The sequence below is a fragment of the Meleagris gallopavo genome, chromosome 5 (assembly GCF_000146605.3).
Source record: "Meleagris gallopavo isolate NT-WF06-2002-E0010 breed Aviagen turkey brand Nicholas breeding stock chromosome 5, Turkey_5.1, whole genome shotgun sequence".
Lineage (NCBI taxonomy): Eukaryota > Metazoa > Chordata > Aves > Galliformes > Phasianidae > Meleagris > Meleagris gallopavo.
In genome coordinates, this window is record NC_015015.2 from 47,165,918 (window position 1) to 47,186,449 (window position 20,532).

The 20,532-nt window shown below is 37.2% G+C and overlaps 1 protein-coding gene across 1 annotated transcript in view; it reads right to left on the reverse strand.

The window, feature by feature from the left end:
• Positions 1–1,458: 1,458 nt before the first annotated feature.
• The window catches only part of SETD3 (SET domain containing 3, actin histidine methyltransferase), a 37,650-nt gene continuing 18,576 nt past the window's right edge, over positions 1,459–20,532 (reverse strand). The window contains exons 6-12 of the mRNA XM_003206713.4: positions 16,732–16,790; positions 15,355–15,469; positions 10,519–10,593; positions 7,110–7,276; positions 6,386–6,471; positions 4,575–4,735; positions 1,459–3,979 (exon numbers count right to left, since the gene is read on the reverse strand). Of these exons, the coding sequence (XP_003206761.2) occupies positions 3,536–3,979; positions 4,575–4,735; positions 6,386–6,471; positions 7,110–7,276; positions 10,519–10,593; positions 15,355–15,469; positions 16,732–16,790 (1,107 nt within the window). The 3' untranslated portion in view covers positions 1,459–3,535. The remainder of the gene's footprint in view (positions 3,980–4,574; positions 4,736–6,385; positions 6,472–7,109; positions 7,277–10,518; positions 10,594–15,354; positions 15,470–16,731; positions 16,791–20,532) is intronic.

Genomic DNA, 20,532 nt, shown 5'->3' on the forward strand with positions numbered 1-20,532 from the left:
GCTGCTATCCTTTCAGTTGTGAGATGTGCTGAATATTTCAGTGAATTTAAGGAGAGACTAAACCCAAAAGAATCCATCATCCGTTTATGTTTTGCCTTTTCCCCAAAAGTACAACTGAGATTTTTATCTTATTTTAAACACAAATCTCGCGCAATTTCCAAGCCTGCTGCACTTGCTAGGAAATAGATGTGGACACCAGAGAAATGCAAAAAACAGCGAGTCACCAATTTCCATGCTGCACTTGGTGCAGTAAGGCACCTGACGAAGGAAGCGGATGTAATGATGTGACAGTCATGTGATCACATCTGACTTCAACATGGATTAGAAGTCTGGAGAAAAGGATTGGATGCTGCTTTGTCTGAGTGTTTGGTAGAGCAGTGTTTTGTCTAAACGCTCCTGTTTGGCACAGAGTATGAGGAACACCAAAAACTCACTTTCAGTTCATAAAACCAGGAAAGAGAAGCGGATTTGGGGGAGCAACTTCAATGCATCAGATTGAAACGCTTCAAATTGCAATGTTTTGTCATTTCTTCACATCTTTTTATAAGGTAAGAACTGGCAGCCGCATGTATTACATAGTTTCTAAACATACAAATTAGAGAGAAGCAGAATGTGAAACTTCAACCTTTCAGCATGCCATCGATATACCCAAGTTTTATGGCTAAGATGCTCACGCTCACGACAACACTTATCCTATGGTTGAATTTACACACTTAACATTGTTTTTTCAAAGAGGAGATTGTAGCTCTGTTTCGTGTGTTTTACGACTTCAACAACAGGGCTGGAAGCATACAACCCTGCAGTACAGCCAGAGAAGTTGCAGGTTGTTAGGGAAACGATTCATCAGTAGGTAGGTTCATGCAAAATTCAAAAGGTTTATTTTTTCCCCTCCCATTTTGTTTTTGGAGAACAGTCTGAGAAATCCAAGCGATGCCTTTCTTGCATGAGTACTTCACATAGACAGCTAAACAGAAGCAAGATTTGGCATTTAGCCTGAGATTAGTGTGAACAGCCTCTTAACCAAACATTATGAAGAAAGTTAACTTTAAAATGCTTTGAAAGGTCTGTTTTCATGACAGATGGTAATAAGGGCTCATCAGCGCCAATTTTTTTTGTTTCCACCTCAGTTTTCAAAAGCTGAAGCTTTAGGTTAGTTCTGAGAAACCGCTACACGTGTAAAGGAGAAATGCAAATTACAAAATGAGATTACTCACTACTTTTATTGTGTGCAACATTTTGCTAAATGACACTAACATCTGAAGAGTAAGAATTTGGCTGTGTGCTTAATAGATCAGTTTCTGTTCACTAGAATCCCCCTTTTAATTGTCAGATAGTTCTCCTTTAACCTTCCTTCACCTGTGTACTTGGACAGTTACTCCTCCTCCCATACCCCACGAGATACAGCAGTCAGCAGCAGGTACAGATTTTGATTGTATAATACACTCTCACTAGGGAAGATATTGTAGAACTATATTTTATTCAAGAAAACCCACACATCCTGTCCTGTGGTGACCACAGGCTTTGCTAAGCCATAGTTATTAGCAAATACTGGAACAAAATACAGTGTATCAGATTGAATCAAAGCATGTAAATTCCGGATTACAGTTATGATTTTCAGGAAAGCTAGATTCAGGATTTCATCATAGTATCTACTACAATGTTGTGCAATGTAGCTGGCAGAAACAGAAATGAAATATTGGTCCTAATAAAAAGTGATCAGTAACTACTTCTGTATGACATTTAAACTGTCAAGACAACAATTCATGACATTCTACCAAAGGCAGCATATAGTTACAAAAATACTGGTCCAGCATCTTGTTAGTGGTAAAGCAATACCCAAGGTGCAATGGCAATACGCCATTCTTAGTGAAATATTTTTTAAAAAACTATTTTTTTTTTTTAATTTTCTCCACACTGATACTAGCTGAACACCAAAACTGCTATGACAACCTGAAAGTCACTACTTATGTGCATTGCACCAAAAATTTATGCAAAAACACATTTTCCAAGTTGTATGAAAGAAGCAAAATGTAATAAAACTATCTATATGCCAAAAGACACTTAACTGCAACTGATCTTGAATGAACAGCTTGCAACATTTATTGAACTTTCAACTGCTGTCCAAACTTCTTTACTCTTTCCAATATCTTGATTTTAAGGAAAAACGGGTAAAAGACAAAATCCTTAATACTGGGAGGAGAACTAAATCACTTTATATACCTCTCCATTCACTCACAGAATAAAAATATTCCACCCTCTTCTCCTTCCAACAAACAGGTAATTTCAAAATCAGACCTTGAAATTACCCTTGTCCTGATATTGCACTACGGTAGGATTGTATTGTTTTCAACAAGTTTAAAAATTGTACGGCGGTGACCAAAATTGCTGGAGACAGTAAACCTGGTTAACCTGTGGAGGTATCCAGAGAAACGTGCATCAGAAAGACACACTATAAATGGCAAAGCATACTGCAGACTAGGCTTTGGTTTCCACTTGGGCCAAAAAATACATTAGCCTGCCATTTCCTTCAAGAAAACTGTGTCAATGAGCATCTTCAGATGAAGTTGAATAGGATCAAGTAACCACATCACATTCAGTGTTACATCCAACAACAAAGAAATGAAGGAGTAGCAGACAGGAATATTAATCATATTTTCCTTTTAATAATGGTTTAGTCAAAAGTGGAGCTTTGAAAATCTCTAGCTAATTGTGAAAACCTGTAGAAGCTGGGAAGCAACCTCACTTTGAACAGTACATTTTAAAGCTGTGGCTTGGCCTATCTGCTTTCAAACTCTCCAGTAGCACTGCCAACATTGTAAATAACAACAGGTACCATCTGGAAATAAAAAGTCAGCCTTTAAAAGTTGGTGAATGTAGTATTGTAGCAGCCTAACTCTGACTGAAGAAGAAAGATGAGATATTTTTATACAGTAAACAAAGACAAAGTAAACTGAAATTTTCAGAGATCACTTTAAGTGTATACAATTTGGATTCTCGTCAACATTTAAAACTACCAATCATAAGGTTGCCACCTTACCTTTTTGTGGACTGGCATACCTGATTTTAAACAGGTTTTCAACAAGTCTCCCAAGTTTCTGAACATCTTATCCAGTTTTCTGCTGTACTGCTCTCCCACCTTCATGCTGAATACCGAGTCAGTCCTGCCTTCTGCCTTTCTTGGCAGGAGGCAGAGCAAGCTTTTAATTTCGGTAGTCAGAGTGACAGAACAACAAAAGCACAGCAGATAGAAGAGCTTAATTCTTCCCCAGGAAGAAAATACATTTGGTTCAACAAAGGGCTGCAAAATCTTCCAAAGGCACCTCTATCCCCAGTTTTTGCCTGAAAGCAAGATGGCAATCTTAATTGAAAAGGGGTGCTAAACCTTTTTAATAACTTAAAAATTCATTTTTATATAAAGCAGCAAAAACATTTTTCTCTGCAGAAAGAGAAATGTTAACAAAGAAACACACCAACATAAATGCACTGTTCATAAACTTCAGCTAATTCAATTTCACAAGAAAGTCAAATTTTAGAACTATTCTTTAACCTCATCAGTACTTTCCGAAGAAGATTCTTTGGCATCTTCAGTCTCTCTGTTGCTTTCCTCTTTATTTAAACTTTCACTTTCTGATTTGGTCCCATTAAATAGAGAGTTTTCACCATTTACAAACCCATTTTCTGTGACTTCTGCATCCATAGCTTCATCAATCTTTAAGTCCCCTTGCTCTTCCACATTGTCAAGGTTTCTCAAGACAATAGGGAGTCTAGAGTCTGCCACAGTATTCTCCAACAAGGCAATATTGCTCTCTTCGTATTTAGGAAGTGGAGCTCCATCCGCCATTTGTTTGGTATAGTACTCCCGGCTAGCAGCAGCACTCTTCACTGCCTTCTCCAAGATCTCTTTTTCACCTAATCGCAGCTTGATAGCCATTGTCGCATGTGAAGTAAGGTCGTGGGTCTCCAAGAACAACTTATCATCCTGGTAGAAAAGAAAAAGCAGGTTTTTTGTTATCAACAACCAACAGTAGAAGAAAATCCCTTAATTTTTCTCTCTATGCTTTAACAGTAAGTGACAGTGATCCAAATAGACATATAGGAACGAGGGGGCCTGCATAAAGTTCCAGTGAAATTTGTCACATATCCATAAAGAAGCCAAAAGTTTCTCCACATAGGTCAGCCTGCATAACAAACAAAGTCAGGAGACTTCACAAACACATGAAACATATACACTCAATTAAAATATGCCTGCAGTTGTAGTTTGTTTCTTTGCAGTTTAGAGAATACAACTAACAGACAACAAGTTGAAACGGGTACCCAATTTTACTTGCAGAGAAAAAGCAAGTAGTCTTTATTTGGTGAAAGAAAAATTACATTAACAAAATTTTCTTTCTTGTAATCTTATTTGATTTTCCTTAGATAATGCAAATATCTTTCCACACTTTCAGAAGTGCAAAATGAATTATGTACTACTGTTCAGATGAAAGTCTGGAAGGAGAAGATGGGGACAAAATATCTCTTCTTACGATTGTAATACAAACTATTTCAGATGTTCATGTTACATATAATAATTTTACCTCCACCGTTGTTTTATAGGTTTTCAAAAGAAGGGATGCTCTGGCTTCTAGGAATGTCCAAAGTTTAACTTCATTGTCCCAGCTAATGGGAAACTCAGAGTTCCCCAGAGTGAAGATTTTATCAATGGCATGCTCGCCTATCAAGTGTTCCTTCAGCTCTTCTGCAATAAGTATAAAACCAATCTGTTAAAAACAATCTTGTCATTCACTTTGTTAGCTAACAAACTGCAGAAAAGTTTATCTTCAAGAGTACAGCTTTGAGTAGCTAAGCAAAAAAATGCTTTCAAACGAGAATTATCAAATATGCTGATTGACTCCAGGATTCTTCTCAAAGAGGCAACAGGAAGTCTTGCGGGGAGAAGGAGGATCTTCTCCACTCTGAAGTAAGATCTGTTTATTTTAGTATCTCATGCACAACGCAATTCTGACTGTGAGATAGGATGTTTTGTATTACAACCAATAAACTAAACTGAAAGGAATAATTCTTCAAAGAGTTTGATGAACTTATTGATAATAAAAGGAATAGGGCAGAGAAAATTGCGGACAGTAACAGATTATTTTTTCTAACAATTTTTAGATTATAGAATAATCAGAAATCTGTTTCAGCAGCAGAAACTACCTATGGCTGGACAAAAGAGAAACCCATCAAAAACCCGTGCAGAGAGTAGAAAATGCTTACTCAGCTCCTTGGCATTACTCTATCAATCTCTAATTACCAAATTTCACTCCTGCAAAGCAGCCACCATAAACTTCAAGTAAAACGCACTGCAAACAGCAGAATGATGACTGACATCTGCAATATAAATTGCTATGTACTTAAATTTCCACTTGTTTACAAGAGGATTACCAAAGTCAGTATCTTTCTCCTAATGGAATAACTCCTTGCACGTAGTTTCCCAATAAACTTACCAGTTCTATCAGGAAGTATTAGGGACACGAGTAATCAAAGCACAGTCATATCTGAGAAGCGCAATTAAGATGTCCACTCATTATATTTCCTTTTCCAAGGCAAAATTAAACCCCCTGCAAGATTCTTTACTTGAATTTCTTAAAAAGTTCTAAAAGAAGGACAAGCAGGATGCAGCAAAGCTATGACACTAAAGAAGGCAAGCTTTTATAAAAGAAAACAAATAGAACACATGCAAAAAAATGTAACAGCACCAATATTTATACTGATATTAAATCATTATTATTTGTACAGCATATCTGACCCCAAGGCAATTCTCTCACTGTCATGTAAACGTTGTATCTATTTTCCCCGTGAATCCCTCCAACATAAGATGAACACAACAAAAACCACTAAGTACATAATTTGAATTTAGACTATAAATTCTCAAAATACTTTAAACACTCAACTTTGAAATTTCTCTTCCATATTTTTCACACAATACGAAATGTTCCAGTTCTGCACATGAATGATTCAGGTAGCAAAGACTAATCTGCTATGATTTTAAGAGTGTTGTAAAACCCTAAGTCTCACATCATCTTGTTTTGTGAACCATTTTTAAAACTAAGAAGTAAAGATCAAGCTCCAAACTCATTCACTCGACAACAGCCTGGGAGATGAAATATCTATTGGATTGCCTCTTCAGGAGTTCTGAAAGTCTATGCTACTACAATATTCTTTTAGACAACACTGCCAAAGATTGGGTTTCTCACTGACTCACAGTTGTTCTTGTAACATCAACTCCAACATATTCCTTTTTCTGATCTTCTATCTTAATGTTTTATATAAATGCCTACCACTGTATAATAAAAACAAACAAAAAAAATCAAAACTGTAAACAAGAATTAAGATAGTTTTATCTTACCTTCATTCATACAAAACACTCGAAGGAAAGCCAGAAGCTGGGCAGAGATTGGAGGTTCAATGGAGTGCAAGGCAAAAACACTAGAACTAACAAACGAAGCAATCAAACAAGAGAAAATACAAGTTCTGTTGTTATACCTTTGAACTTATTTAAAAAGACCTTTAAGAGTATAATAAATGCGGTGTTACAAAAGTAACCTTAGTTTAAACTGAAGAAAATCTTTTCTAACCTGTATCTGAAAAGAACAATTATCTCTACAATTTTACACTTACAGTGATTTTATATGGTTTTCATAATAAATGCATGAAAATGCAATGTTTCATGTCTGCTGCTCCTAACAGTACCCTCTGGACTGAAAAGACTAAAGGAAAATGCTGTGGTTCACATACTGAGCATTGTAGTACGTCTGCGAGGGATAGGAAAGAAAGAAAAACCACAGATTACTTCAAATTAATCCTCTCTCTGTTTTTGTTCAAATAGTTATTAAAGCAAAGACTTTTTTCCCTTATATATGGTCCAAATTAGATGGTAATATAGCTCAGAGAACTTCTGTAAATATTATTATAACAACTTTAGTTTACTATACAAACATGAGAAATATTAGACACAAGAAAGCTATCACAGAACAGCTTTATCTATGCATTAATGGACATTATATACATTAGAAATGTGGTTTTGTTTTTTTTTTTTAGTAAAAAACAACACTACATTGTGTTTAACTTACGTTGGGATACCAGCACGAGCTAAGACCTCTGCCTTCATAGCATACAGCCTGTCACTTTTACTCACGCCAAGCTTTATTTTCACTCTGTCATGTGAATTATTATCAAAGAAAAAACCACTGTGGATCACAAATTCAGCGTTTGACCGAGTGCCATAAAAAATGTAAATCTAGAAGGATGAAAAGAGAAGTGAAGGGACAGGAAAAAAGCTTAAGATTAGTTCACAAATCTGACATAATTTGAAAGTTATTTCTTGGAAAAGTTACTATTCACAGTACAAGTTATACTTGGTCATATGAAGAAACATGCTTTGTTTGATGGCATTGATTCAAATGCTGTATATCACGTATAAACTTCATAAAGTCTAGAGGCAGAAGTAAACATATACATGTAACTAAGAAACCAAAAGGAGAGAAAAGATTCTTATTCCATACTTTAAAAAAAACTGCTTTGTTTCTCACAATCTCATAAAACACTGGTATTTAGAAATAAGCTTTCAAAGATCCTACACTGTCGTGAGCCAAAGAACATTTTGAGATAAGGACAACTCATTAAAAATATTGATGTTTCTGGGGTCATTTTTTCCCCATATGTTCAACACAACAGAATCATGGAAGGATCAACTTTGGCTTGGTTTTAATATTACCTAAAGACATGGGTATACCAAAGTAAATCATACAGAGAGATCAGTTCCATGTTAAGCCAATATTTCCTCTCGTGCTACACTCCAAACCCTTTATCTAAAGCAAATGCAATTTTAATTCATACACAAAGATCTGTTCCTAAATTCAACCTGCAAAAAAGTTTACCTAAAAGTGGATAAATGAAAAGCAGGACAAGCAAAGTCTCTTTTCTTATGGGTGCTTTTGTATCTCATTAATTTTGGTGCAAAGTGCAAAATTCAATTAAGTTTTCTTTTTTGTTTGTTACCTATGGTGGAACAGCGTTCAACTGAGATCTGCTTCCTGTGCCCAGTAACTGACTTTCCCAAAATACTTACAGGTAGTTAATAATCTTTGATTGCCATCATGCTAATAAATGTGGTTAAAATACATTTAAAACCTATTAGAGTAATCCACAGCATTACAAACTCTTAAGCTGTACGAAGTCTATGGGACAGGAGGTCAGAGTAATAGTAATCTCCTGCATCAAGAGGATATTTTTCCATTTTCCTTGACAATGGAATTGTCAATCAAAAAATAAAGTTTCAGCAGTTACAGAACAACCTGTTTAACTTTAGGGCAGGGCAATGCTCTGGATATCTGAAAGTCTGCACCCCTGGCTAGCTGACAGAAAAAAGCACGATGTTCTCTTAACGGCTCAACAACACTGGCAATGCCATTTACCTCTTAGTTTTCAGTTTTAGATTAGAAGTATTTGCCCTAAGCACTAAGTGCTTTAATGTTATATTTAATTACAGTAGACATTGCACAATAAGGCAGGCATATAAGGAATGAATGACCTGCCTATGTATGCAAGGGCTAAGTCAGGTCAGCAACCCCCTCCTCCAAGAAGGCCCTTCCAAAAAGTGCTTGGGCAAACCATGGGAAATGAAATGCCAATGCAAATCTCCACCTGATTATTGGAAATGTTGCACAAACAGAAGAAACTCTGGCTCAATTAGTTGAGGAGTCCAGTTTGAAAACTACTGCATTATACCTCATATTAAATTGTCACAGTCATGCATACATTATACAGTATTCTCTTACACAAGAAGGCAAATTAGGCCATACGAGAAGCTCCTGAATTTGAGGCCAGTGTTTGATAAGACTCCGTGGACTTCTGCCTCGCTTTTTAGCAGCAAAAGCAGGGACTGTGCACTTTTCCTACTAAAACTGTAAGGAATAACATCTTCACACGATATTAAAAGACTAAACCATTACATAATTAAAACACTTTAATGACACTGATAGCAGTTAAAGTTTGCACAGATTTAAAAAAATAAATAAGTAGCAAAGTGAAACCACTGAAATAAAATAAAAAAGAGAGAAAGCCTCTATAATTGAAATTGAGAGAGCAGCCAGAAAGCTATGCAACACATCTATTGCCAGCTGTGGAAAATTATAAATTGGATCACTTCTGGAAAAAACTGTGGACCCCTTTTAACTCATCATACTGGTATAGGAAAAACAGCAAATATTTGACTACCATAACAAATTTTAAGATCAACACAAAAAAATATACAATCACTGTGAAACACAGCATAGCAATGAGGATAAATATACCTCTGGAAAGCCACACTTTAAAAAATTCATACATATCTTTGTTCAAAAAGAAGGTAACAATACATAAGGAAAATGAAAATCAAAAGACTATAAAGCATAAGACTAGCAAAATGATACACTTAAAGGTAGTAACTCAGATATATTGAGTTAGAAAACATTTTAGAATGTTTTAAAGGAAAAAGGTCTTTTTCTTTGTCCATGCAGACTGCTATCACACAAACAGTAGGAAAAATGGAGTGCAGCAGCACTGAGTGTTTATACTGGCTGCTGACACAGCATAAGAACACTCCCATCAGGAATTTCCTACAGTCCCGAACCACCATCTTCAATGCATCTCTTGACAGACTTAGTTTGAACATTCATTTTTTGCTTCTTAGCAGTTCTGAACAGAATACTGGTATCTGAACTGTTCTGTGCATTTTACCAGACTCATTTTTGTTACTTTCTGTTTAAGGATGAAGATGTGTACACATGCAGGAATGTGAGTGGGAAAGGAAGGGAATATATCTTTAGGCTCCTTCTCATTAAGGATAATATTCTCATATCACTAAGCATGATATTGGAAACATGGGTAAAATGATTGACAAGTATACTGCATTTAATCTTCTCTCAGAAACTAACAAGAAAAGTAAAACAACTGCATATTCAGAGTCTACAACCTGCCAGTGCAGATAAAGTAAGGTTGCAAATCTAAAATATATTTATCTTTGGTGCTTTGGATATGAGTCTTTTATTAACCTTTGCTAGAATACTGAAGTCAGGGTCAGTACATTCAGCAGTGAATAAATATTTCAAGTAGTTATCAAAAACATCAGGAATCAATGCCCACTTAAAATTGGGGTGCACCAGGTGATGGAAAATCTTTCATTTTGCAAATCATGTACTTAATTAGCTCGGTAGTGTTTTCACACTGAATTAGCTAATGGTAATAAAATTCAATTGTAGCAGGGCTTAATCCAAACCACTCTTCTATTATAATTTTACAGGGAGTTTTCAAGTGTCATTTTTTGTGCAAATTTTAGTAGTAGATTAGCAAAACTGTTGCAGCTAATTAAAAGCTCTGAAATCAGCTATCTACTACACAAATATTGGTACAGACCACCTTTATCAGAGTATCCTTCACCTTCCAGTACGTTTTTTCACAAAACTTCGTGGAAGAATTATTATGAAGACAACTTCACATTACCTGTTCTCCAGCCTTGAAATCTTGAAGTGCTACACATTCACAACGGTCATCTTCTAAATTGTAGCCTGTAGTGATCTACCCAAGGAAAGAGCAATAAAAAGACCTTTAGCATTTTTTTCATCCATCTCCCCTGGTGTTGATTAAGCATCGTCCAAATGGAAATACATACTGACAGTAGCAATTGCATATATTTATTTCTCTACCCAATATAATACAGACAGTAATAAATGTTCTATGATTTCTAATCGATCTCTCTTTAAAATTCTCTCTGAATTGCAGAAATCTAAGAAAGGAAATAACTGAAATGAATGGAAGACCGTGAGACAAAGTAGGATAGAATCACAGAATCATACAATCACAAAACTCCTTGCCATGGGGGCTGCCACCCACCAGATCAGGCTGCCCAGGGCTCCATCCAACCTGACTCTGAAGACCTCCAGCGATGGGGCATTCACAGTTTCTCTGGGCAACCTGTTCTAGCCCACCTCACCACCCCCTGAGTAATTTTCTCCTTATATTTAATGTAAATCTCCCCTTTTAGTTTGAAACCATTACACCTTGTTCTACCAGTATTAGACTGTGTAGAAAATTTGTCTCTCTCCTGCCTATAAGCTCCCTTTATACACTGAAAGACTGCAGTGATGTCTCCTTGGGGCCTCCTCTTCTCCAGACTGAACAAGCATAGCTCCCTTGACCTTTGTTCATAGAAGAGGTGCTCCAGCCCTCTGTTCATCTCTGAACCTGCTCCAACAGTTCCAATCTTTCTTGTGATAGGGCCCCCTGATATGGATGCAGTATTCCAGATGGGACCTCACTAGCGCAGAGTAGAGGAAGACAATCATTTCCCTCACTCTGCTGGCCACAGCTGGTAAAGATGCTCAAGAGCACAGGTTCAAAGACAGACTCTTGGGGGTTACCACTTGTCACCGACTGTCTCCCCTACCCATTCCAGGCTAAAGCCAGCTGCTGCTTATAAAAAGTTCTTGAGCTTTCTGTCACTCCCACGAGTGCCCGCAGGAGCCTATAACAGTTCTACATTCTGTGTTTTATCCTTCAACTACTAGCATATTTTTGATCTCCCAGTGAAAATGGATTAGATAACTGTGGATCTGTAGGGGATATAATCTTCAGAAAATTATAATTTACACACAAATAATCTATCTAAAGTTAGATAATATCCTTCACACGCTAACAGGATTTTTCTTTTAGTAGACAATGGAAGAGGGCAAATTTCTTAACCAACCTGTACTTCTCCAGAACGATCAAGTGTTCACACCACCAAGTAAGGCTATTCTAAAAATGTAATACTTTGACATTACTTTTGAATATTATTATAAACATACAGACACAGATGCAAACACAGGCTGAAACAAAATCTGCTGCACAATCAGAAAACAACTATTATGGCAGACATTCTGAATTTAATCTTTAAAAAGCTAACTTTCTGAAAAATATGCTCTACAGGAAAACTTAGAAGAAGCCGAAGTTTTGTATCAGTCTTAGTAAATGAACAAATATTTCTTCGTAAGCTGACTTAAAATCAAGTTTAATTATACTATGATTCCAAAATTTATCCAAAGACAGAACTCCAAGGGTTATTTTGAAAGCCTGGCCAATGGTTTACATATTAATAGCTTTACACTGCTTGCATAACCAAAGGTGCATTTGTAAGCCAAAACAATGCTTTCAAAGTGACCACAGGGAACTTGCCTCAGACACAGCACATCCAAAATGGCAGCCACAAGCGAGGGCAGCCTGGCCCTGTGGGACACTTGCGTAACTGCACTGCACACAGATGCCACAACTCAAGATCTATTAAAAGGATTTGTGGTATGTTGAGATCAGAAGAAAACATTAGAGTCATGCAACACGGGCTACTGCAAAAGACAGACTGCAGTGTTTCAACACACAAGTTCCTGTGCATTCATTATGCTGGATTGAACAATTTCTAATTAAGATCCACCGTTTACAAAGTTATTCAACCTTGAATTGATGGTTGCAAGTGAAGAGGATTTGCCCTCACTATTACAAGGTATCCTCCGAGTTGAAATATGGTAATAGTTACCTTCTCAAAAACTGCCAAGAGCATTCAAAAAAAAGAGAAAACTCTTGACAGCATTTGACCTGTCCTGAATTTTTTTTTTTTCAAGTATAAACTCAATGAAATATATGAACACTCTTTTCCAGGCTCTCCAAAGGATTGTGTAACAGGAGAATTTCAAGAATTGGAAGAATTCCAATACGTTAAGGGAAGGATCTGGTCAGTTTAAGCACGCTTCACCAGACTACCACTACTGTTTTCAGGCTGTTATTTCTCCTTTTTTTTATGGGTTGAGTGGCGGTGTTTTCTTTCCTTTGTTTTAAACGGCAGCACATCTGAAAGGCTTTTCTGAAAAGCATAATGGAGTGCTAGACTTACTTCCTCTTTCTTTTAATAACATTCATGTAACAGAATTAATAGGGTGATCACTTCTCTTCCCATATCATGGCTGACAAATTGCACCCCTCCAGTTTTATTTCTGAAGCAGACCAGTATATGAATTTCATGTTTGGCTTAAAGCATACAGTAGTCTGCTTGGTCAGTGATTATGGATGGACCCAGCCCAGTAGGCAGAGTGTAGCTTATTTAAAGCTCTGGCAGAACTGGTAATCAACCTCTGACTGTCAAAATACAATCCCACTGAAGAATAACAATGAGAAATGCATGAAGACAACCATTTTGATATAGTTCTTAGAGGAAGGTTGATCTAATTAATACTGTCAGAAGCACGAAAAAGCAGGATGGACCTGGCTTCAGTTAAAACCCAAAGAGCATTTTATTATCCAGCTAGGGCAATGGGGCCCTGTAGAATACAGCAAGAACAGGAATATGTAGTAGGTCAATGACTCAGGAAGCATTTCAGTATGTTTGGAATAGACTAGACACTGGTACATACAATACCATCTCTCATGTCTTATTATCATACAATGAACTGTTTATTTCATGTGCTATATCTACAGCAGAATCCACCCTCATCCCACTCTACAGCAATATAAACCACAACACAGACAGCTTACAGTTACCTTAGCAGGTTTTTTTCCTTCTCAATTTCTACTATACAATACACAGAATGAAAAATGTTGAGTAGCTTTTCTTACTGTCAGTGTTCTAGTTGTCTATTCTTCCTAAGCCTATAGCTATTTTAAAGTAGCTTGTGTGGAAATATGAAACAAACGAGTAAAGTCTGTACAGAAATTCAAATTATTTAAGATTCCTCCCTTCCCCTCTTCTCTTTTTTAGGATACACTTAAGCATTAAAAATTGCTTAGAGCTCTGATATACTACTGCACTAGCAGGTTTGGCTCCAGACACTGGCTCCATTTCAAACCCAATGTAAAGGAACATAATAAAGATAAAAAATTACTTTATCAATTTAAATATAAGTTTGAATGACTAAAACAACATACCTAACTGCTCTTTTAATATGGGCTAGTTATTTTTTTTTCCCTCTCTTCTCCTTTCCCTTTAATCCCAACTTTGAAGGCATTCATTAAGAGCTGTCTAATGAATACAGGCAAGTCCCTGCAAAAGTATCATAAAGAGAAGCCCAGCAAAAGGGTACAAGAAGTACTGATGCATGCAGCTAAGACTTACATTACAAAAATATACATTTGTGAATTCAAAGCAATTTTCTTGATATCAGAGATTCTCATACAAGAGAAATCAAAGTTGTGAGACTGCAAAATAGTGAAAAGCAAGAATCAGTACTAAAACATGAGAGAAAAAACATACAATAGCCAAACATTCAACTTTGTAGCCTGGATTTGATGCTGCAATTGGAACAATCATGGTAAAAATAACTAAGTATCAAGTGAAAAACAACTTGTTTTACATTTTGTTCACTTAAAGTAAGCTTTTCTTACAGCACTAATTGTAACACGTGCTGTTGTCCTAACACTCGTTATCAACTCTCCTACAAAAGGACTAGATCACTTGAAATAGAATGGTCGTATCTATCACTTAAATAATACTACCTACTGGAAATAAAATTTTAGAATATAAATCTTGAAGCATACACAACATTGGCTAAACAACACAGATAAACTGTCCTCTTACAGTTTTCCATTTCCTCACTTCAACATTAACTAGCCTGTTAATGAAATCAAGACCTTATCCTCTAAACCAGCTCACGTAAGACAAAATGTCAGCAGATCTGACTTTCTATATATGTGTCACCCTTTAAATGTTTAATATGCCCTAAAGTAGTATTTTTGCATTTTGTTTCTTTGATGTAGTAACAGATGTACTGTTTTTGTTGAACTGGGCTTTGTTCTTGTCATTGCTGTCTCCATAGCAAGATTCTCTGGGCACAGTTAAGAGACCAGGCAGTATTTCTTAACTGCAAATTTCTAACCACTTTCCCTAATGATAGCTACAAGAGGTTACCTCCATCACTGTCGACTTTCATATTCTCAGTACAGATCTATCTAGTATTGTGAATCTTTGTCAGACTAGTCAGAAACAAAACTCTACGTCAGAAAAACGTCTGGAAAAAAGAAAAAAAGAGGTATAGTGTAGCTGGAACTCTTAAAGGTATGTTACACAAGACACAACTGTATGCAATCATTTCTAAATGTTTGTTTAAATGAAGAAAGCTCTCCTGAAAAACTAATATAAGACATTTAAGAAATTGATAAATCTTTCTTTCAACTGCAAGATTTTTTTAGGATCATTCAGGAAGATAAAATAACTGTATTAAGAAGTGTAATGAAAAGTTACTAAAACTGTTTGCTGGCATTTGAAAGGCTTAATACTTAAGCCTTAAAGCCTTTCAACAACACTGAAGTAAACCTTACCAGTCCATTAGTATGATTACACATGTCCCATAGAGGTATTAGAGCCAAGGTAACTCTGGAACCATCTTCTGTTGGAATCTGGTTCTGCCGTGTCATAACAGAGGAAACTGCCCATCTACAAAAACAAAGAACATTATGTGTTCATGTTCAATACGTCAATGTACGGAGGACCTGTAACACAATCTGGAGCAGACATTTACATAAGGAATTTCCAAATTTTTTTTTTTTAAATAATATGTTCATAACAGCAAGAGGTAACAGAAGAATCACTCAAAACCCTTCTCAGTCAGGTTAAGTAAATGAAATTCCAGCTATGTATTCAAACACAGGAATCTTTCGAAAAGCTGAATATCCCAGTATTTCCTAAACATTTCTGAAATTCTATTTTATTACATTTCAGACAAAAACGAACATCTAAGGACAGAAAAAAGGAATCTTTAAGTATCATTATGCTCTGGTCTTAGTATATATATCATTGCTCTTCTTGAAAAAACGAATACCACCAGGAGAAGGTCAAAATAATTTTAACTCCCCAGACTCCATTAGTAGTAACAGGATTAGACTTTCAGAAGGTTTGATGTTTTTTTTCCGGAAGTGCTCCAGATTGCTTACAGAGGTATGGTCAACTTGAATTTTAATTCATTTCTTAAATAACAAATTAAAACCGTGGATAGCTTTGATATACAATATATAAATATCATTTGAAACATAACAGTAGGATTTTTCTTTTTTACCTGAAAAATTTTTAGTCCACTTCACTTGCAAGTTGGCATGCTCCTCTGCAGCCTTGTAAGTGAAGCAGGCATACTTCAGAAATGCCAGTTTCATAGACCTACCCAGAAGCCTCTCAGACCTCATGAATGCCTTTTACTCCAGCTATTTTAATCACTTAACAGAACTTAGCTCATCATTTTAACCATTCTTATTTTTATTGTAATTATGTCACCCCCATAGCACCTCCGAGTGACATTCAAGGTTCATACCTACAACTTAAGTTCTCCAGCTTTCCAGTTCAACACCCATTGTAAATATTAAATATTTGCTACTACGTATTGGTAAAGCCTCTTACAAAATAAAATTAAAAAAAATCCACAAAAACAAAACAAACTCCAGCAAAATGAACTGAATTATTTTCTTAAAAAATAACGAATTACCATACTAATCTCAGACTGCATGTGCCAGTTGGCTAAATTTACTACTCGTGACTATTCCTTTGAAACTATTAAAATATGCATATTTATTTCACTTCCCTCATTAAGTATATTAGTATCAAACCCTACGTTTAGCATTTCAAGACTGTGCTTTCCCATCAATGAAGCATTACCAGGGCCCCTCAGTTCACACACAGCAAAAAAGAATTAAGACAGACAGACCAACCTGTAGTCGTCATAAGTGAAAGAATCCTTTAAGGGTAGTTTGCTGGCATTAGGATGGGTCTGGGAAACACAAGTTTCAGAAAAAGGTGGAAAGAGAAAGAAAACAGAAATCAGTCAGCAGAATTTCATTATTTAGCTGCCTAACAGATCCTAACAAGAGCCAAATGAAGCAGGAGGCGTCCAGCCGCGCTACAGAGGGATCATCATGCTATTATGCTCTCATACATCACTGTCAACTTAATTTGTTGTGCCCAGCAGCCGCCATAAATCTGTTTCTTCATATTTCAGGACTGGAACCCACAGACATCATACAAAATTAAAAAAAATTAAGGTGGACTGAGTATGCAAAGGTAAAACAAAACGCAGCTCTGCAGGGTGGGAGAAAGAAATCAGACAATAAGCACACATTAGGTTTCACCAGCTCTCTCTATTTCCACTTTCCTGGAATGGCAGTAAAGCACTTCACTTGCTCAAGGAAAAGAATACGTTTTTCTTTCTTTCCCTATACCTATAGAAGTTGTTGGATTTTTTTTTTTCCTCAGTAACAGCTGCACTTCACTTCAGAAATCAAACCGATTAAAATATTTACAAAGCCTTGGTGACAAACAGATGAGACCATACCTACATCAACAGTCCACACATACCCTGCTTTAAAAGCAAAGTAACCCCACTTGAGAAAGCCAATTGCAGTCGTTGCTGACAAGCAAAATCTATAGATTTCTAAAAGGCTTTAAGTAGCCCTAATGCCTTTTACTTTCCTAATGAATTGACTTGTTTCAACTTTCAAACAACACGGGTAGTTTTCAGCCCGCACTCGCACACTTCAGAATTTCATCCCAGCTCGCAAGTGGAAAGCCATAACAACATAAATTCTACTCTTCAGGTTCAATTAGGTCTCAGAGACAAATTGAAGCAAGTGATCAAACGTTATTTCAAAAGATACAGATGAATGCTGCCCGGCTCTGTCCCCGTGACGCTGTAAGGCAGCAGCTCCATGCAGCGCCTTACTCCTGATGCATTAGCATCACAAGTGCGCGGCAATTCATCATCGCTCTCCGTAATGTACTTGCTGGCACCGTGTGCAGGACAGTAGGGGATGAGGTAAAAGTGGCTCAAACCGTAAATCAATTAGGAAACAAAAGCTTGCGCTCAACGCGCAATTTTAGGCAAATTATATATTACAAAAGACTGCCAATTGGGTGTTCGGTCCCAGGTGCCCCTCGGTTAACCCTTTGGGTGAGTTAGCGCTAGACGCTGCCGTCCTTTCCCTCGCTTTTTGGTTTCGTTTTAAAGCGCATTTCCGCCAATTTTCCATCGCGCCGGTGAGCCGGGCACGGCACGGCACGGCACTTCTCGGCTTTCCTTGCAGCGGCACTTGACGGAACTGTCGCCTCTCACCGCGCCGTGCAAACAAACCCAAGAGACACCCCGTCTCACTTCGGGAGACGCCTGGCCCGCGTTTGTTCTTACAAAATCCGTCTCCCACGTTATTCCTTCGCGACAATTTCACGTCAGTGTTTTATTGCTAGCATTAACGATCGGTTCTACAGCGACAGGACGCGATGCACCAAGCGGGGAAAGCCCGCAGGCAGCAGCCGGCCCTGCCGTGCCCCGCGCCGCATGGCGCCTCAGCGGAGGGCCGCCCCTGCCACCTGCCGGCCAAAGACGGAACGGCGCCTTGTCCGACTGGGCGCGGAGCGGGTCGGGCAGATGAAGGACGAGGGAAGCCCCTCCAGCAGCTGCCGTGACCAGCGTTTGGCGGGAAGGGTCCGAAAGTAACGAACCAACTTGAATTTTGGGATTCCACTACGTGCTCCGCAGACCTCCCCGTTCGTAACTCCCTCCAACTCTGCACTGAGACAGCCTCACTCACATAAATAAAAATACTAGTAAATTACAGTAAGGTATAAAATCAATCGCCTTCTAATAAAAGACACAAGGCAGAATACAAACCCTGGTGTACATGATTACCATATTTCTAACATTTTGTGACACGAGAAACTAGCAGCTATTTTAAAGTTAAGATGCTCCAATGTCAGCGCATTTATGTTAGCTTTCTGACCTGGGCTATGCTGGTATGTAACTTAAAAACCCTACAGATTATCAGAATCTGAAGGCACACAAAAAAGAACAATATTCTGATTAAAAAATTGATTTAGTATGCAGCTTCTCTTTATGGTCCCTTGGTAAAAATGAAATCTCCCTAACAAACACTTAATAAAACCTGTCAATATATCTAGAAAGAAAAATGACACAAATGCATTAAGTATTAAATACCCTTGAAAAAAAGTCACATATTCCATGAATTTTTGATGCACTATCTTGACATTAATGTAAAACCTTGATATTTATAATTGACAGATATTTAATAAAGTATAGAAGATGTCTGCTGCATAGCATGCAAATTGCTTAGACTGATCAAAAAGATATAGACGTATTTAAACTAAACAAACACTTGATACGTAAAAAAAAACAATAAACCAGACCTAGCTTTTATCGGTTTATACACATAGGTCTCTATAGATTAGCTATGAAGCATGACACATCCACCACATGAATCCTGATTTTAACTTCTCAAGTCTGTTATGAAGTAGTTTCATAAAGTTGGGAGGGGAAAAGCGTTAAATAAAAAATGGAAACAGGAAATGTGAATATATTCATTTAGATGCAGGTCCTGACATTCTACTGAAAGAGTTATTATAAAGAACAAATACCATCTATTTAGTTACCCTCTCTGTGAAAATATTGTCAGAGCTGGCAATCAGGGTGATGACCACTGCAAAAACAAATAGCAGCATGTTGAATTTCATTTTCCTCCTGATGCTGCTATTCTTAAAGAAAAAAATAAAATGTTTCTTCCCCTTCAGCGTTCCAAGCCTTCTTTGAGACATTTGGAGGATATCTCAAAATAACCAAAAATATTAAAAAGTAACAGTGATTGCTGCCAGATTGTCTGCAGCCACTGTGGAAAGAGACAGACTGTTATTCTAGTCACCTAAAACACTATCAGACTAGAAGCCAGTTACACAGTATGGCAACCGGATAAAGGGGGGAAAAAATCCCCAACAACAAGAAAAAAGGCTTCTAAATATTTTTCTCTCTGAAAAGCAGTGACATCCAAGGGTTCACATCTCATGTTCAGTGTTGCACGAGAAAGCACAACTCCTGATGGCCCCAGAGGGGCCTTCACACTAATAATTTCCTCATCATGTTTTTGGACGGGCTTTAGAAGATTAATGATTCTCATATCCCAACCTAGACGTTAGATGACTCCTCCACTTTTGAGGGGGCTTATTTTTATTTGGACAGGATGAAGGATTAGATGTAGAAAGGGTGGGTGCCTTTCCAGCCGAGAAACCATCACAACCTCACTCCTGCTATCCAGCCTACACAAGCATTAACCTCCTGTACAAGAATGGGCAGACTATTAGAGACTACACCCCTTACCCCATTCAATCATGAAATGCCAAAGCTCATTTATCAGAGCTCCCAATCTCAACAAAGGCACTGCCATTAAAAGGAGCTTAATATCTGCTTCTTTACCAAGTGATGCTGTGTACAAGTCCTATTACTGTAACATGCAATAAAGCTTCTGGGTAAAAGCAGAACTAGAGTAAGTTTACAAAGTGTTAAATTTGCACGTATATGTATGCTGCTACGTTTCGTGGAAATAATTGATATATGTGCAAAGACATATTGGCCAGCATATTTCTTTGTACAATTAGCCCTTCCATCTCATGAAGAAGAAAAAAATAATAGAATCACTGGATATAATCAAAGTGAATGGAGTTGTTTTTTTTTT